Consider the following 19,920-nt stretch of genomic DNA (forward strand, 5'->3'; position numbering starts at 1 on the left):
AACACATCAGTCAGTAGAGCTCCTCCATACGAATTCTGCATTGAAATCATTTAAAAGGGAAAACCAATTTATTTTTATATTTATTTTTGAAATTCAATGTGGGGCTAGACATATTTTTAGTTGTCCAGGTGCCCTCAGCCATGTGACTTGTGCTCTGATAAACTTTAGTCTTTCTTTACTGCTTTGTTGTAAGTTGGAGTGATATCTTACCCTCCCTTCTTTCCCCTAAGCAGCCAATTAGCAGAACGCTGCTAAGGCAACAAGATAGCAGCTCCCTGACACCTGCATTGCAAATAATGCTCCCCTGAACCACCTAGTGGTATATATGAGAATAGCAGTCAATAGTAAAAATCCAAGTCTGGCTCACCCAAGTCATGAATCAACCAGTTACATTGAATAGGAGAAACAATAGCTTATCTGTAAGCAGTTTCATTGTGAAGTTCTTGTTCTTTCTGAAAGCTTAGGATCAGACACAGTGACCCGAAGTTGTGCCTACACACTGATATTACAACCAACATTGGTCCAAGAAGAAATTTTAAATGGTAGAATAAACTATTTGCAATGTACACAGTATACTTTAGCAATAAATCCTATAACATAAAAATCAGGACAGAATCCCTTTTACTTTCACAGGGCAAAACACACTGGTCAATTACTTGACTTCTGATGAAGCTGACCCTAGCCTGTACACATTGTAGGGAAATTAGATTGTAGGCGGGGTTTGATACAACTGATTTAACATTCTGTGTAATGATGCTACATGTTTACTCTAAGGAAGTCATGTGTCTGTTTGGTAGGCGTCAACATGGTTTAGGCGTGTCAATTAGTGATGAGCGAATCTGTTCAGTTTCGCTTCGCCGGAAAATTCGCAAATCTTTCATAAGATCCGCGAAATGGCGAAAAATTTGCGAAACGGCGAAAATGTCGTGCAACAACAAAAAAATTGTCGCACGCGGCTATTGTTTTGTCGCCCGCGGCTATTATTTTGTCGCGCGGCTATTGTTTCGTCGCCCGCGGCTATTATTTTGTCGTGCAGCTATTGTTTCGTCGCCCGCTGCTATTATTTTGTCGCCCGCGACTATTCTTTTTTGACGCCAGCGACAATTTTTGGACGTGCGACGAATTTTTCTGCAGAAAATTTTTTCATCCAATTCGCGAAACAATCCGCCAATGGCGAAAAGCGGAAATTTGCCGCGAATCCATGCCTGGCGAAACTTTTCGCCCATCACTAGTGTCAATGATTTATAGAGATGTGGCACAGCAATGATGACATCAGACACGCTTCAGAGTAATGACATCACTACAATGTGTGGGAACCAAGAAACTAGCTGCCCAAAAAATGAAATATTAAGCAGAAAGTCTTCAAATCCATTCACACCGCCCTCTGCCCAGGATTTTTTTTTTTTTTCTTCTGATGCACATGAAGCTATCGATGATATAAAACGTTGTAAAGAAATGGATTTCCTCTTATTGCAGTAGCTAGACTTGACTTTTCAGGTTCATTACAAATACATCGTAAAACAAAAAAACGTTATAAAGATTAAAGTCCGACGCTAGATTTCCGAGCCTTAGGGGGAGATGAGAAAGGTTCTCAGCTGTCAATAAAAAAAAAAAGCCTATCTGCTGCTTCTGGTTGGAAAGGTCTCCGAGCAGTACTATAGGAGGAAGCTATTATTCAAGCAGGTGGCATGCTATAATTTTGGAAGACTGATACCTGGCTTATTATACCCTTGACTGCATACAAAACACAGCCATTTCAATAATACCTGGAAATATTGAATTCTAATTCCAACAATTTATTATGATCAGGCAACGCTGTATTGGTATTATTATCCTAAACTGTTTTTGACTTTTTTTGCCTTTGACATATTATTATGTTTATCATGATATTTTATTGCAACTGCTTTGATTATATCATACAGAGATGTAAACTATAGTGTGATGGGTTTCATAAAACCTTAGTTTTATATATCGGATTCAAGAGAGCTCAAGGATTGCACAACCCTAGACCTTAGCTACAGGGCGCCATTGTATATCAATTGCAATGATGTCCTATACATGTTCAGCAGTAGTGTACTACATATTAGGGTGAAGACACACAAAGCTACTAGTAGCAGCTACTTGTTGTGGCTACTAAGATAGACAATGCTGATCATTTACTGATAATTGTCTCTACATGTGTTTTAGCAGAGGCAATTCTCAGTAGAGATGTCGCGAACTGTTCGCTGGCGAACTAATTCGTGCGAACATCTGGTGTTTCCTCATATGTTCGTAATTTGGGTTTGCGTGGCGTTTTTACGCTGCGTTTTTTCTCGGCCTAAAAACGCCGTGCAAGCCACACATGGCGTTTTTCCGCAAATCCAGTTTCCATGGCGGTAATAGCGCGAAATAGTAAAAACCGCTGCGTATTTCCGCGTATTTCCTGCCAGCTGCCTTTGCGATTTTACGCAACGCTGTGCCAACAAAGTATTTTTCAGCTAAATTTTTGCCCTTGATCCCCCTCCTGCATGTCACTGTCCAGGTCGTGGCAACCTTTAAACAACTTTAAAATTAGTTTTCAGGCCAGAAATGGCTTTTCTAGGTTTTAAAGTTCGCCTTCTCATTGAAGTCTATGGGGTTCGCAAAATTCGTGAATATTCACGCTTTTTGTTGTAAGTTCGCGAACGCGTTCGCAAACTTTTTTTTTTGAGGTTCGCTACATCCCTAATTCTCAGTATTGTCTATGGCGGTGATCCCCAACCAGTGTCTCAGGGGCAACATGTTGCTCCCCAACCCCTTGGATGTTGCTCTCAGTGCCCCCAAACAAGGCAGTTTTTTTTGAATTCCTGACTTGGGGGCAAGTTTTGGTTGAATAAAAACAAGATTTCCTACCAAATAAAGCCCCTGTAAGCTGATAGTATGCATAGAGGCTGCCTAATAGCCAATCACAGCCCTTATTTTGGCACCTCCATGAACTTTTATGGTGCTTGTGTTGCTACCCAAGTCTTTTTACATTTGCCACTCACAAGTAAGAAAGGTTGGGGACGCCTGGTCTACGGTAGGGTATTTTCTGGTGTTTAATAGCTGTGAAAAAGTAGCTGCTACTAAGTAGCTCAGTGTGTCTTCACTCTTAGGCTGTTGTAAATATTGCAAATATACTTGGAAGTTTCAAACATCCCACCCTTCAGTACAATGAGATGCAAAAACAGTAGCAACAGCAGGAAAATGTTCCCAATATTGCAACTTAGCAATGAACCTTGCTACCTACGTCTTCTGATTACTCTGCTTCTCTGTGGGTAGATCATGTTCATTGTACTATCATTAAGATCTGGAATAATAGCCGGGGGTTAGGACTTGTGGCCCCAGTAATGTTTATATTACGTGGGATGACTAAGTTGTAGCTATTCACAACCACAACCACTACTACTTTATGTCAAGGTCATGTAACCATTGCACTCTTACCAATGGAATAATGGAACTGTATATACCCTTACCCTTCATCCTTAAATAAGAAAAAGTTTTGTGTCTATTGTCTAAGTCTATTGTACTGATCTCTAGCTGTCGTAACAGAATGTGTAATTATGTAAACATTGTTATGATTCATAAAAAAATGTTTTATTCTAATAATACATTGACATTTAGAACAACTCAAAAGACAATAGGGCTAATTTATTTCCGCTTTATGAGTTGCAAAGCTCAACATTTTTTTGAAAAACTGAACAAGCTCAAAATTGACTAAATGGTTGAGACTGCTTCCATTGACATCTACTACAGGGATGGGATCCCTTATCCGGAAACCTGTTATCCAGAAAGCTCCGAATTATGGAAAGGCATTTCATAAATTAATTAGTAAATGGCATCAATGCATGCAATCATTTTTAAAATATTCACTTCACTGGTTAAAAAATAAACACCTACCTTTATAACCAAATCAAATTTCTGGATCAAATCTCTGTTTACTGGCTTGAGTAGTCTGAGCACTGCTGTAGTTTGGTTCATAGAGAAATATTCGGCATAATTCTGAGGAGTGCCTAGAAACACACAGACACAGACATTTCTATTAAACCGTTAAACCAACGCCCAACAAAAGCAATCACTGGGAATAACATATCACCTTAGTGCTGGGCGGTATGACCAAAAATTTATATCACGGTATTTTTTTTATTATATCGGTATCACGGAATTTGACGGTATTTTTTTTTCCCCATGCATGATTAGGTGACCACCCCAAACACCATTCCCAACCCCAAACACCCCCCCCCCAACCCCAAACACCCCCCTATCCGCACCCCCCACCCCAAACACCCCCCCATCCCCTTCACATAAATATAACTTACTGGCCAGGCAGCCGCAGGCACCCCCGACAGCTCACAGAGCCTCCTGGCAATTTTTCTTACTATTTCCGGGTTGCGCGCGTGACGTCAGCGCGCACGTAACGTCAGCGCGCACAACCCGGAAATAGTAAGAAAAATTGCCAGGAGGCGCCCACACCGGTATGCCGGTAAGTTAAAAATAATTTTTTTTTAAAAAAAAACGGTGTTCGGTATATACCGGTATACCGCCCAGCACTATATCACCTTATGACTGTTACTGGCTTATCCAATGTAATCATCTTCATAAAACGGTAAGTTGTGATGAGCGAATCTGTCCCAGTTTCGCTTCACCAAAAACTGTGTGAAACTTCTGAAAAATTGGCAAAACGCAACTTTTTTTGATGCATGCAACATATTTTTGACGCAACTGGGACTTTTCCGCTGCAAATTTTTGCGAAAAAATTTACCGATGGGGAAATGCGGAGTATCACTGCAATCCATGCCTGGCAAAAAAAAATTGCTCCTCACTAATAGTAAGTAGCGATGAGCAAATCTGTCCCATTTTGCTTCACCCTAAAATAATAATAAAAAAGAGCAAGATTCACTAATCACTAGTGCTGGGCTATTTTTTTCCCCTGGCATGGATTCTCAGTGAAATTCAGCATTTCGCCATTGGCGAACTTTTTTTGCAAAAATTAGCCGCAACAAAAACTCCCAATGTGTTGAAAAAGTCGCGGTCATCTCAAAAAAAGTTGCGGTAGTGTTAAAAAAAAAGTCACAGTCAAGTCAAATAAGTTGGTTGCGGTTGAATAAGTTGCGGTTGCATTAAAAAGGTCATGAGGTAGCCGCATTTTGTGAATTTTTCACCGTTTTGCAACTTATTCAGCAGTTTCATGAATTCTTTGGTGAAATGAAACGGGACAGATGCACTCTTCACTAATGGTAAGCAGTGTTGGATTTTTGTGTGTATGGGGCCCACTGGGGCTGCCACAAGTGCCCCATTGGCCCAGGCTGACACTGCTGATAAGATAATATCCAAGAATAGTGAAAGTAATTACTAAGGATGCACCGAAACCAGTTTTTTGGGGTTTGGCTCAACCCCCGAATCCATCCCAAGGTATTTGGGAGAATACAGAACAGAATCTGAATGCTAATTAGGATCAGAATTGGAGGTAAACGTTTCACTTCCGTGTTCACGCGGACATTTAACCCTTTCAAATCCTAATTAGCATATGCTAATTCGCCAGGACAATGGATTCGGCCAAATCCAAACCCTGCCGAAAAAAGCCAAATCCTGGCCGAATACCGAACCAAATCCTGGATTCTGTGCACCCCTAGTAATTACACATTAATTTGGTCAGGTTTCTTTTGCCAAGGACAGTTCAATATATACATTACATTAAAATGACAAATGTTATTCAGCAAAAATAGTGAATTAGAAAGACAAAAATATACAATTTATGCAATAGTTAGGGGCTGATTTACTAATCCACGAACGGATCGAAAGCGTCCGAATGCGTTTTTTTTGTGATGATTGGTATTTTGTGATTTTTTTTCCTCGCCGTTGCAACTTTTTCGTAAATTGTTTCGACTTTTTCGTACCCGTTACTTTTTCGTAGCCGTTGCGAAAAAATCGGAAAGGTTTGCCCGCTGTTTACTAACGTTCAATACGAAAAAGTTGTGACAATTGGTAACGGCTACGAAAAAGTCGTGACAATTTGCGCAAGTCGTAACGGCTACGAAAAAGTCGCGACGGTGACGAAAAAATCGCAAAAAATACGAAAAAGTCGCAAAATGTTCGTTTCCAATCCGATTTTTTCCCATTCGCGATTTGGATTCGTGGATTAGTAAATCAGCCCCTTAGGGGCACATTTACTAACCCACGAACGGGCCGAATGCGTCCGATTGCGTTTTTTTCGTAATGATTGGTAATTTTGCGATTTTTTTCGGCGCCTTTACGATTTTTGCGTAAAAACGTGATTTTTTCGGCATCTTTACGATTTTTGCGTAAAAACGCGAGTTTTTCGTAGCCATTACGAAAGTTGCGCAAAGTCGCAATTTTTTCGTAGCGTTAAAACTTGCGCGAAACGTCGCGCCTTTTAAGTTTTAACGCTACGAAAAAGGCGCGACTTTGCGCGCAAGTGTTAACGCTACGAAAAAATCGCGACTTTGCGCAACTTTCGTAAAGACATCGAAAAATTCGCGTTTTTACGCAAAAAACGTAAAGACGCCGAAAAACTCGTGTTTTTACGCAAAAATCGCAAAGACGCCGAAAAAAATCGCAAAAAATACGAAAAAGTCGCAAAATGTTCGTTTCCAATCGGAATTTTTCCAATTCGGATTCGAAATCGTGTCTTAGTAAATCAGCCCCTTAGTGTTGAGCGAATCTGTCCTTTTCGCTTCACCAAAACCTCAGAAAAATTTGCGAAATGCGCCTTTTTTGACACAATCGCAACTTTTTCTGTCACGACCCCAGGTTTTTTTTTACGCGTCCGTGACTTTTTTTCCGACGTAACTGCAAATTTTCCATGCCGAAACTTTGCGCCCGTTTTGCAAGAACAGTATGTAACACCATATTAGCACAATAGGAGAGCTACGCATTGTACCATATGAATGAATGTTGTCGGATTCTCCGCATTGTATTGACATTTCTATTACCTGTATTTGTTTGTCTTTCTCAAAGTGCTTTTACTTTGGCAGAGAAGCATCTAAAACAAACCATGCCCTTAATCAAATGCTTTACTACAAGAAGAAATTAGCCTTCATGTAATTAATTTGTCGGAATGTAAATGTGCTGCAATTCTTCGATCTTGATTGTGATTGTGGAACGGGAGTGCTGTAAAGTCAATCTATAGCTAATTTGCCTGAGACCTTTGCATCAAGAGAATGCTGGTATGTCTTCAAGCATTTGCTAATCTCTAACTACAGTTTAATAAGGAATTGGTATTTGGTATGAGAAAATTGCTCTTTTATGTACCCCTGGGATCATAGGAGTCACAGTGCACACAAACAAGCCAAGGCACACATACATGCTAGGCCCCATCAGCCAATGAATGGGCAGAGTTCTGCCTTTTGCTCCCACACTACTTCCTGTTACAGTTAGAGCTGCATCACTTCCTGTCAGCTGATCTCTGAGGGAGCACACAGCCCATCACTAAATGGCGGCTCAAGGGAAATGATGTAAAAGGGCAATATTTACTGATATATATATATTCTAGTTTGGCAAGATTCTTAAATACAGTAGGTCACTTAATATGATATAAACTGTTGGTTAAGTATTCATTCTGGGGGTATAGTTCTGCTTTAAATTAAGTTTTAAATGAACATAGCAACTATTAGAACATAAACAGAAAATTAGATCATTTTCTGAAGACAGACCGTCTCTTAAAATATCTTCCTTTTGAATGTTTTTGTTTTCCACCTTTATGTTAGAACTTTCAGAACATTCAGATGCAACAGATGCAAGGACCTAAATGGTAACAAAACAGGTACAAAAAAAGGTGGGAATGATTTTGTATAAAATTTGTGATTACAGTCAGGGGCATCTTTATTATAGTGTATAAGTCACCATCACTGGTGATATTGGGCATAGCGACCAATCAGATCTTTGCATTTGTTTTCTAACTTGTAGGTGGATGTTCAAATGTAATTGGCTGCTATAGGCAAAAATAATCAATATGTCTCTAAATGTACTTCTTAAATCAAATTTTTAGAAATTGTGCACATAATTTTTAAAAGGAACTGAACCAGGGCCTCTTTATAGGTCCCTGGTAAGGCCTCACCTCAAGTATGTAGTGTAATTTTGGGCTCCAGTCCTTAAGGATATTAATGAATGGAGAGCAGAGATGTAGCAAACTGTTCGCCGGCGAACATCGGGCGCACAACCCGGAAATAGTAAGAAAAATTGCCAGGAGGCGCCCACACCGGTATGCCGGTAAGTTAAAAATCATTTTTTTTTTAAAAAAACGGTGTTCGGTATATACCGGTATACCGCCCAGCACTATATCACCTTATGACTGTTACTGGCTTATCCAATGTAATCATCTTCATAAAACGGTAAGTTGTGATGAGCGAATCTGTCCCAGTTTCGCTTCACCAAAAACTGTGTGAAACTTCTGAAAAATTGGCAAAACGCAACTTTTTTTGATGCGTGCAACATATTTTTGACACAACTGCGACTTTTCCGCAGCAAATTTTTGTGAAAAAATTTACCGATGGGGAAATGCAGAGTATCACTGCAATCCATGCCTGGCAAAAAAAATTTGCTCCTCACTAATAGTAAGTAGCGATGAGCAAATCTGTCCCATTTTGCTTCACCCTAAAATAATAATAAAAAAGAGCAAGATTCGCTCATCACCAGTGCTGGGCTATTTTTTTCCCCAGGCATGGATTCTCAGCGAAATTCAGCATTTCGCCATTGGCGAACTTTTTTTGCAAAAATTAGCCGCAACAAAAACTCACAATGTGTTGAAAAAGTCGCGGTCACCTCAAAAAAAGTTGCGGTAGTGTTAAAAAAAAAGTCACAGTCAAGTCAAATAAGTTGGTTGCGGTTGAGTAAGTTGCGGTTGCATTAAAAAGGTCATGAGGTAGCCGCATTTTGTGAATTTTTCACCGTTTTGCAACTTATTCAGCAGTTTCATGAATTCTTTGGTGAAATGAAACGGGACAGATGCACTCTTCACTACGCAGTGTTGGATTTTTGTGTGTATGGGGCCCACTGGGGCTGCCACAAGTGTCCCATTGGCCCAGTCTGACACTGCTGATAAGATAATATCCAAGAATAGTGAAAGTAATTACTAAGGATGCACCGAAACCAGTTTTTTGGGGTTTGGCTCAACCCCCGAATCCATCCCAAGGTATTTGGGAGAATACAGAACAGAATCTGAATGCTAATTAGGATCAGAAAGAGGTAAACGTTTCACTTCCGTGTTCACGCGGACATTTAACCCTTTCAAATCCTAATTAGCATATGCTAATTCGAATTTGGATTCGGTTCAGCCAGGACCATGGATTCGGCCAAATCCAAATCCTGCCGAAAAAGGCCAAATCCTGGCCGAATACCGAACCAAATCCTGGATTCTGTGCACCCCTAGTAATTACACATTAATTTGGTCAGGTTTCTTTTGCCAAGGACAGTTCAATATATACATTACATTAAAATGACAAATGTTATTCAGCAAAAATAGTGAATTAGAAAGACAAAAATATACAATTTATGCAATAGTTAGGGGCCGATTTACTAATCCACGAACGGATCGAAAGCGTCCGAATGGGTTTTTTTTGTAATGATTGGTATTTTGTGATTTTTTTTCCTCGCCGTTGCAACTTTTTTTTCGTACCCGTTACTTTTTCGTAGCCGTTGCGAAAAAATCGGAAAGGTTTGCCCGCTGTTTACTAACGTTCAATACGAAAAAGTTGTGACAATTGGTAACGGCTACGAAAAAGTCGTGACAATTTGCGCAAGTCGTAACGGCTACGAAAAAGTCGCGACGGTGACGAAAAAATCGCAAAAAATACGAAAAAGTCGCAAAATGTTCGTTTCCAATCCGATTTTTTCCCATTCGCGATTTGGATTCGTGAATTAGTAAATCAGCCCCTTAGGGGCACATTTACTAACCCACGAACGGGCCGAATGCGTCCGATTGCGTTTTTTTCGTAATGATTGGTAATTTTGCGATTTTTTTCGGCGCCTTTACGATTTTTGCGTAAAAACGTGATTTTTTCGGCATCTTTAAGATTTTTGCGTAAAAACGCGAGTTTTTCGTAGCCATTACGAAAGTTGCGCAAAGTCGCAATTTTTTCGTAGCGTTAAAACTTGCGCGAAACGTCGCGCCTTTTAAGTTTTAACGCTACGAAAAAGGCGCGACTTTGCGCGCAAGTGTTAACGCTACGAAAAAATCGCGACTTTGCGCAACTTTCGTAAAGACATCGAAAAATTCGCGTTTTTACGCAAAAAACGTAAAGACGCCGAAAAACTCGTGTTTTTACGCAAAAATCGCAAAGACGCCGAAAAAAATCGCAAAAAATACGAAAAAGTCGCAAAATGTTCGTTTCCAATCGGAATTTTTCCAATTCGGATTCGAAATCGTGTCTTAGTAAATCAGCCCCTTAGTGTTGAGCGAATCTGTCCTTTTCGCTTCACCAAAACCTCAGAAAAATTTGCGAAATGCGCCTTTTTTGACACAATCGCAACTTTTTCTGTCACGACCCCAGGTTTTTTTTTACGCGTCCGTGACTTTTTTTCCGACGTAACTGCAAATTTTCCATGCCGAAACTTTGCGCCCGTTTTGCAAGAACAGTATGTAACACCATATTAGCACAATAGGAGAGCTACGCATTGTACCATATGAATGAATGTTGTCGGATTCTCCGCATTGTATTGACATTTCTATTACCTGTATTTGTTTGTCTTTCTCAAAGTGCTTTTACTTTGGCAGAGAAGCATCTAAAACAAACCATGCCCTTAATCAAATGCTTTACTACAAGAAGAAATTAGCCTTCATGTAATTAATTTGTCGGAATGTAAATGTGCTGCAATTCTTCGATCTTGATTGTGATTGTGGAACGGGAGTGCTGTAAAGTCAATCTATAGCTAATTTGCCTGAGACCTTTGCATCAAGAGAATGCTGGTATGTCTTCAAGCATTTGCTAATCTCTAACTACAGTTTAATAAGGAATTGGTATTTGGTATGAGAAAATTGCTCTTTTATGTACCCCTGGGATCATAGGAGTCACAGTGCACACAAACAAGCCAAGGCACACATACATGCTAGGCCCCATCAGCCAATGAATGGGCAGAGTTCTGCCTTTTGCTCCCACACTACTTCCTGTTACAGTTAGAGCTGCATCACTTCCTGTCAGCTGATCTCTGAGGGAGCACACAGCCCATCACTAAATGGCGGCTCAAGGGAAATGATGTAAAAGGGCAATATTTACTGATATATATATATTCTAGTTTGGCAAGATTCTTAAATACAGTAGGTCACTTAATATGATATAAACTGTTGGTTAAGTATTCATTCTGGGGGTATAGTTCTGCTTTAAATTAAGTTTTAAATGAACATAGCAACTATTAGAACATAAACAGAAAATTAGATCATTTTCTGAAGACAGACCGTCTCTTAAAATATCTTCCTTTTGAATGTTTTTGTTTTCCACCTTTATGTTAGAACTTTCAGAACATTCAGATGCAACAGATGCAAGGACCTAAATGGTAACAAAACAGGTACAAAAAAAGGTGGGAATGATTTTGTATAAAATTTGTGATTACAGTCAGGGGCATCTTTATTATAGTGTATAAGTCACCATCACTGGTGATATTGGGCATAGCGACCAATCAGATCTTTGCATTTGTTTTCTAACTTGTAGGTGGATGTTCAAATGTAATTGGCTGCTATAGGCAAAAATAATCAATATGTCTCTAAATGTACTTCTTAAATCAAATTTTTAGAAATTGTGCACATAATTTTTAAAAGGAACTGAACCAGGGCCTCTTTATAGGTCCCTGGTAAGGCCTCACCTCAAGTATGTAGTGTAATTTTGGGCTCCAGTCCTTAAGGATATTAATGAATGGAGAGCAGAGATGTAGCAAACTGTTCGCCGGCGAACATCGGGTGTTCGCGAACGCGTATGTTCGCGAACTTTCAGCGTATGTTCACAGTTTGGGTTCGCGCCGCGTTTTCCGCCGCGTTTTTTATCGTTGCAAAAGTATTGTACAATACGCCTCACAAGCCACACATGGCGTTTTTCCGCAAAACCCGTTTTCATGGTGTTTAGCGCGACATAGCAAAAAAGCCGCATATTTTCGCTAGAATAGCTTGCGTTTTTTGCGCAACGCTGTGCCAACAAAGTATTTTTCAGAGAAGTTTTTGCACTTGATCCCCCTCCTGCATGCCACTGTCCAGGTCGTGGCACCCTTTAAACAACTTTAAAATCAGTTTTCTGGGCAGACGGGTTCGCGAACATTTTCGGCGATGTTCGCTACATCTCTATACATAAAAAGCCAAAAAGGTAGCCTTACGCGTTTCATACCAAAAGTGTACTTAATCATAGGCTATGTGCCTGCCAGCAATAACTCTCTTGTGATTTCCCTACTGGTTCCTTAAGCGGAAGGTCTGGGGCATGAGCACCCAGACCCACCTTAACGAAGGGTAAGACTTATCTGCCCATGTATGGGCATCCCCAATGGGCCTAGCCAATCAACATCTGGCCTAAAATTGGAAAGACCTCAGTTGGACGAATTTGATTTTCCCATTGGATCGGGGACCACATTTGCTTGTTGATGTGGCCCAACAGTCCCTATGCTCGCTGGTTTAATTAGACGGTTTGATCCTTGGTGGGCATATTGGGGGAGCATCCTCTTGTTTGGCAACCTCACCAAATCAATGGATCACAGCCTGTATGGCCACCTTAAGACTTGAGGAGTTTTACTCTCATTTGAAGCAGAAAAGTTGGTTCTTCGTGGTGACGGCAGTGAGGTTATGGAATTCCATTCTGGGCAATGTTGTAATGGAAAATTCTATGAATGTCCTTAAGAGGGCTTTGAATGACTTCTTCAAACCAGGATAAGGAAGTAGCAGTGCCGGTGAAATATTTTGGTTAGGCCAGAGGCATGGATTTGGCCAAATCTGATTCAGTGCATCCCTAATATATAGACACTGGGGCTCATTTGGATTGGTTAAACTCAATGGTATGTTGTCAAACTGGTCTTTGTTATCCAGCTTCTTCCTTCTAGAATATCACCAGATCAGTAGAAATAAATCCATAAATACCCATCTATAAAGTAACAGGGAAAATGCACATTGCATTGAAGGTATCTCATTTCCTAATACAGAAACTGCGTGTAGCCAATATATTTATTGGTAATAAAAGCCCGTTGTGTCTGGAAAGCTTTCATATCTGTCACTTTAGAGAGTTCAGAAATGTTAAAGGTTAAACGATTTGGAATATTTTTCGATATCACGCAAACACATGCTGCATAAGGAAAGCCTCGCTCCGGCATTTATGTTGTTTTTTGTAGTCAATCAACTGGGTTTTGCCCATCAGTACTTCCAGATATAGCTGCCTGGGTTCCCTTCACAAAGGCCATTTACCACCTTCTGCCTAATCTTCTATTGCAAATTTGAAATACTCATTTGTGTCTATTTACTCTAGATATAAATAATATCCATTGTGTTTACCGGCCAACCCTGAGCACTCATCTAGTTCTCTTTGCAAATTCCGTCAGGTTTCCCCTCAGGAGATGATGCCGCTATACTGTTTCCATCAGCCCCGGAGACTATAAATCTTCAGCTTTAGATTACGGTTCTAATATATCTCTGTCTTGCATTGCTTAATGTCCGGGACTGTTCTGAACATGCAATGACATTTGATCAGGTAGTGATATTTCCAGCGGTCAAGGCTGATTGGCATTGTTTAAACAGCTCTTTAATAAGCAGTCAGATAGATAAACAGAATATAGTGTATATTTAACAGGAAAATATATCCTGGTTAAAAACAAACAATAAATAAAGATTTTGGACTAGATGACAGTGCTGTATGAGAATTATGTATCACCATATGAAGCTGTGAGAGAGATATGTTAACGGACGCTGCCCTTTTGGCAGAACACATACACTAGATGCAAACTCATGTCTATAACATTCTGCCTGGATTTGAACCAGGAACCCACTGCTTGCTGGGTTCAATAATATCCTTAGTTATCCAGGCAGGAATGAAGGCTATAGGTGCTCTCTATTTACACACACCTGTTTTGAATCCTTAATTATCTAGCCTATAAATCCCTACCTCCCAGTTTCTCACACGCCCTTTATAGGTCTATCTACCATAGTTCCTGGGTGCACATTTTGTCCTATGTGTTCTGACCCCTGTCTGTATCCTGACTCCAAGTGAATTCTGCCTGGACTGACCCCTTTGCCTGTTTGTCTCTGCTTCTGGATCCTGATTCTGTACTGCGCTACCGTTCTGGTTTTGACCTGGTCTGCCTGACTCTGATTCTAGTAAGCTCCCTCAGTCCTCCTTCAACAATCTGGTTCCCTTGCTCAATCAGAACTAGTGAAATAATGTTGCATGTCAAAAAAAATTGTCGCCCGCGACTATTCTTTTGTCACCCGCGACTATTCTTTTGACGTGCGACTATTCTTTTGTCACCCGCGACTATTCTTTTGTCACCCGCGACTATTCTTTTGTCGTCCGCGACTATTCTTTTGTCACCCGCGACTATTCTTTTGTCGTCCGCGACTATTCTTTTGTCACCCGCGACTATTCTTTTGTCACCCGCGACTATTCTTTTGTCGTCCGCGACTATTCTTTTGTCGTCCGCGACTATTCTTTTGTCGTCCGCGACTATTCTTTTGTCGTCCGCGACTATTCTTTTGTCACCCGCGACTATTCTTTTGTCACCCGCGACTATTCTTTTGTCGTCCGCGACTATTCTTTTGTCACCCGCGACTATTCTTTTGTCGTCCGCGACTATTCTTTTGTCACCCGCGACTATTCTTTTGTCGTCCGCGACTATTCTTTTGTCACCCGCGACTATTCTTTTGTCGTCCGCGACTATTCTTTTGTCACCCGCGACTATTCTTTTGTCGTCCGCGACTATTCTTTTGTCACCCGCGACTATTCTTTTGTCGTCCGCGACTATTCTTTTGTCGTCCGCGACTATTCTTTTGTCGTCCGCGACTATTCTTTTGTCGTCCGCGACTATTCTTTTGTCACCCGCGACTATTCTTTTGACGTGGGCAACAATTTTCTGCGAAAAATGCATGCCTGGCGAAATATTTCACCCATCACTACTCAGAACCTTTGCCCTGTTCCTCTCACTTTACGACCTGGCAGCACCAAAGTAGCGGAGGGCTCCACCCGAAGCCAAAGGTGGCTGTTATAGGCAGAAGTGTGAGCTGTGACCGGGACCTTGGCAGTTGTTCTGGGTTTTGGGTTACCGATCGTGACAATGTTAAATGAATTATTGGGCACCAGTGGTTCTTATATAGGACAGGGGTCATTTACTGAAGAAAAAATAAATGGAAAAGGCTACTTCATTTTGTACAATGAATATCCATGGCAGATCGCATCAGAGCAACTTTACATTAGTCAGTTGGGTATTACCCATACCACCATGTAGGCCTGGATTGGGATACAAAATAGGGCCTGGCATTTCCAGTACACAGTGACCCAAATAACACCCCAAAGGCCGAATAAATAGTGACTGACTATGGAATCTTACAGCAGCCCCTCTGGAATTGCCAGATTCTACCGAATGCCAGTCCAGAGCTGTCCCCAGTGCACTGTTGCCTCAAAGGGATTTTACACTCTTCCCTTGGTCCTAATGACTGGAGTCCCTACTGTAATTTGAGTTTCATCTGGGGAACTATCCCACACTACTGTCTCCTCGGTGGAGCACAGAACTACTCTTACTAGCTCTCACACAAGGGCTCATTTACATCCTTAGGTGCAATGGGCAACTTACACTTTTCCAGTGGCTCATAACACCACTTTCATTACTGGTACTTGTGCCAAAATGCTCTCCTTGTACTTCTGTATTGCTGTATTCAGCGACACTCAGTCCTTCACATGGGAACCCTGAAGCTACTGCCTTCTCCTGACCAGGTGGTATCTCCTGGGTTCCCTCAGCACCCTGTATCACTAGGCTCAACACACTTTATTATTATTATTATTATTATTATTATTTCATGTTATTTGCAGCACTTTCCAGAGCTTTACATCATTCACATCAGTCCCTGCCCCAGAGGAGCTTAAGTATTATGTGCCCTACTGTCTTACAGCTCATATACAATGACTGTTTTACTTCTTTCATTCTTGCCATATATGACTCTTTATCTTTGTAGTTTCATCAGAAAACCCAGAACTTAATCAAACTTTAGAAACTCTGAAAGCACACAACTTGCAAAATTAACTTTTGGGCAAAGCCTTTCATTTTAATAACAAACTGAATGATTGATGCAAGAATATCTTATTATATAATCAAGCGCAACACAAAATGTACGGAAAGTTATTTCTAAAGGAAACTATCAGACGGAGCAATCATTTCTCTCTCCGAGTCGTTATATAATCACCTGTACAATGTCTGTTTTAATGTGTGATAAAAGAAAAAGCTCAGAATGAATGAGTATTTGTTGTACCCTAGAACCGCACGATGATTTCTCACTATGACTGCGGGTTACAACATTTATTTGGGGGGTGTAAAAGCTAGAGGTGAAAAGGGCTCCATTGTTTCCACTTCCAGATTGAAGATAACACTTACTGGCTAAACCAAATGGCTTAAAGGGGAGGTTCAGTATATTATAGAATGGCCAGTTCTACGCAACCTTACAAATGGTCTTGATTATTTATTTTGTATAGTTCTACCTTCTTCTTCTGACGGGCATTTATTTCATGTCCATTACAATGTTCATTGATTCTCTTTGTTGTATACATTTTGTAAAGTTCTATATTTTACCAAAGCGATTCAGAGACAACATTCTTTTCAAAGGACAATGGAAGGTTCATATAAATTAAAAGTAAGTGTAAAGGCATTCTTTTTAAGTACTTACTGCATATCTAAATTCCCAGATCCCTGCTTGCTTCTCTGAGATACGGTGCTGGCAGCCTACAGCAGTGTGAAGCCTACAGCCACTGAAATCTCTCTCCCCTTCCTGTAGGTGCCAGCGGCAGCCTTCCTATTCTCTGAGCATGTGTGTAACTTGATCCTGTCTCCTGTTCTGAGCTACGCATGCCCACCAGCCAATCAGAAGCGGATCTGGCAGAGGGGAGGGGGGGAGGGAATGAAACACATGTGCAGTATGAAGCAAGGAGGGAAAGGAAGGGAGAATACCTTTTTAGAGATGGCTGCCTGTTCTAGAAAATGTGAAGTAAGTGTGACTGAGTAAATATGTGATTAGGTGAGCCAAAAGTGTGGCGTTTTTGGGCAGTATGCTTTTTACATTTTGACTTGCATTCTCCCCTCGTAATAAAAGGCACTAAGGAACCATAAAGGCTGCCATACACGGGCCGATTCTAGCTGCCGATATTGGTCCCTTAGACTGATTCGGCAGCTTATCGGCCCGTGTGGGGGCACAAACGACTGGCCTGCCCGACCGATATCTGGCCTGAAATCGGACAGATATCGATCGGCGGGTTAAAAAATTTAGTCGGATCGGGGACTACATCGGCTCTAATTGGAGTTCTAATTTGCCTGGGCCAAACGACCGAATTAGCCTAAATTCACCCAATATCGCCCACCTGTATGTGGGGATATCTGGAGAAGATCCACTCGCTTGGTGAGGTCGTCTTCACGTGTTTGGCCACCTTAACCCATAGCAACCAATAAGATGTTTGTTTTTAAACACGATCAGTAAATGCTACCCGCTGATTGGTGGCTATGGGTTACTGCTCCTGGGCAAACTTTTTTTATGCCCTATGGAATATGTCTTCTTTAGAGGTGTTGTTCACCTATACATTAACTTTTAGTATGACATAGACGTTGATATTCTGAGCCAATTTTTATTTTTTGTCGTTTTTCCGGGTTTTTTTTAGCATTTTGTTCAGTAGCTCTCCAGTTTGGAATTTCAGCAGCTATCTGGTTGCTAGGGTCTTGTTTACCTTAGCAACCAGGCAGTGGTTTGCATAAATAGGAGACTATAAATGGAATATGAATAGGAGAGGGACTGAATAGAAAGATAATGAACAAAAAGTAACAATAACAATACAGATATAAACTCGCAGAGAAATAGATTTTGGCTGTCGGGGTCAGTGACCCCCATTTGAAAGCTGGAAAGATGTAGAAGAGGAAGACAAATAATTCAATACCTATAACAAATAAATAATGAAAACCAATTGCAAAATTGCTAGGAATAGGGCATTCTATAACATACTAAAACTAAAAGGTGAACAACCCCTGTAACAGAATAAACATAATCTGCCAATGAATAAACAATACAATAACATAAGTAAGTAACAGTCAAATGATTAGAATATACCAACCAATGAGAATAGAATAAATAATCCCGGGACGATCTGAGGCAGGTTGAATATCCCGATCTTGGTCTATAGCTTGTATAGCAGGCGTGACATTGACTGGGTTCACAGCTGCCTGTAATAGAAACAGTGGGTTATTAGTATAACAGGCCAACACGGGGCTATTCTTGTTTTTTTTTTAGTAAAACTGACAATGCCATAAAATAATGGACAGACACTTTGACTTGCTGTCTCTCTTTTTCCATATACAGATATGAGACCTGTTATCCAGAATGCTTGGGACCTTGGGTTTTCCAGATAAGGGATTAAACCCAACAGGATTGTTTTGCCTCCAATAAGGGGTAATTATATCTTAGTTGGGATCAAGTACAGGTACTGTTTTATTATTACAGAGAAAAGGGAATCATTTAACCATGAAATAAACCCAATAGGGCTGTTCTGCCCCCAATAAGGGGTAATTATATCTTAGTTGGGATCAAGTACAGGTACTGTTTTATTATTACAGAGAAAAGGGAATCATTTAACCATTAAATAAACCCAATAGGATTGTTCTGCCCCCAATAAGGGGTAATTATATCTTAGTTGGGATCAAGTACAGGTACTGTTTTATTATTACAGAGAAAAGGGAATCATTTAACCATGAAATAAACCCAATAGGGCTGTTCTGCCCCCAATAAGGGGTAATTATATCTTAGTTGGGATCAAGTACAGGTACTGTTTTATTATTACAGGGAAAAGGGAATCATTTAACCATGAAATAAACCCAATAGGGCTGTTCTGCCCCCAATAAGGGGTAATTATATCTTAGTTGGGATCAAGTACAGGTACTGTTTTATTATTACAGAGAAAAGGGAATCATTTAACCATGAAATAAACCCAATAGGGCTGTTCTGCCCCCCGTTTGTGCCCCTTAGTGCTCTAGTGAATGACCCCTGAAGTCTCGCCATGACCTGAACTTTCCTTTATCATTTATTATTACATCAGTCAAAGACATTTGATCTAAATAATATCTTCTGCGCAGAGTAAAGCTGTGAATAAAAACAGTTTAGAAAGAAAAGCTCAGCATATGTTACTGCTCAGAGAGAAATTATCAATAATAAATGTATAAATGTCATTTGTGCAGGACTAGTACCACTTACATTGGCTTTTATACAATATATTCATTTGGAATTCATTTTACATTTCTTAAATGTGAAATTAAATTCTTTCTTTGATCTCTGTTTCTTTAGAACCACTTTCATGCCAGTTTATGCCCTTTACCCCCACTTTCTGTTGTTTGTCCCCAATTAAACCAAAATTGGTTGCTTCTAGACGTAAAATATATTAACCCGTTGCAGACAGTTTTGTCACAGTTGGTGGGCAACGCTTGCTGTTTGGGGGTTATTATTACGACTAAGTAGCCAATAAGTTTAGAGATTGGGCCCAATGTGGGTGCCAATTGGTTGCCTGGCTTTTCATGCAATAAAAAAATAAATATGCCCAGGTATAGGAGAAGGTGATGATTAGTGATGAGCGAATCTGTTCCATTTCGCTTCACCGAAAAATTCGCGAATCATTCAAAAGATCCGCGAAACGGCGAAAAATTAGCGAAACGGCGAAAATGTCGCGCGCAGCTATTATTTTGTCGCCCGGCTATTATTTTGTCGCCCGCGGC

General features: G+C 40.5%; 1 protein-coding gene across 2 annotated transcripts in view; it reads right to left on the minus strand.

Annotated features, from left to right (window-relative positions):
* Positions 1 to 19,920, minus strand: part of pcdh15 (protocadherin-related 15) — a 709,890-nt gene that overhangs the window by 335,607 nt on the left and 354,363 nt on the right. For both annotated transcript variants that reach the window (XM_031905917.1, XM_031905916.1), the window contains exons 10-11: positions 18,273 to 18,381; positions 3,898 to 4,010 (exon numbers count right to left, since the gene is read on the minus strand). In XM_031905917.1, the coding sequence (XP_031761777.1) occupies positions 3,898 to 4,010; positions 18,273 to 18,381 (222 nt within the window). The remainder of the gene's footprint in view (positions 1 to 3,897; positions 4,011 to 18,272; positions 18,382 to 19,920) is intronic.

The sequence above is a fragment of the Xenopus tropicalis genome, chromosome 7 (assembly GCF_000004195.4).
Source record: "Xenopus tropicalis strain Nigerian chromosome 7, UCB_Xtro_10.0, whole genome shotgun sequence".
Lineage (NCBI taxonomy): Eukaryota > Metazoa > Chordata > Amphibia > Anura > Pipidae > Xenopus > Xenopus tropicalis.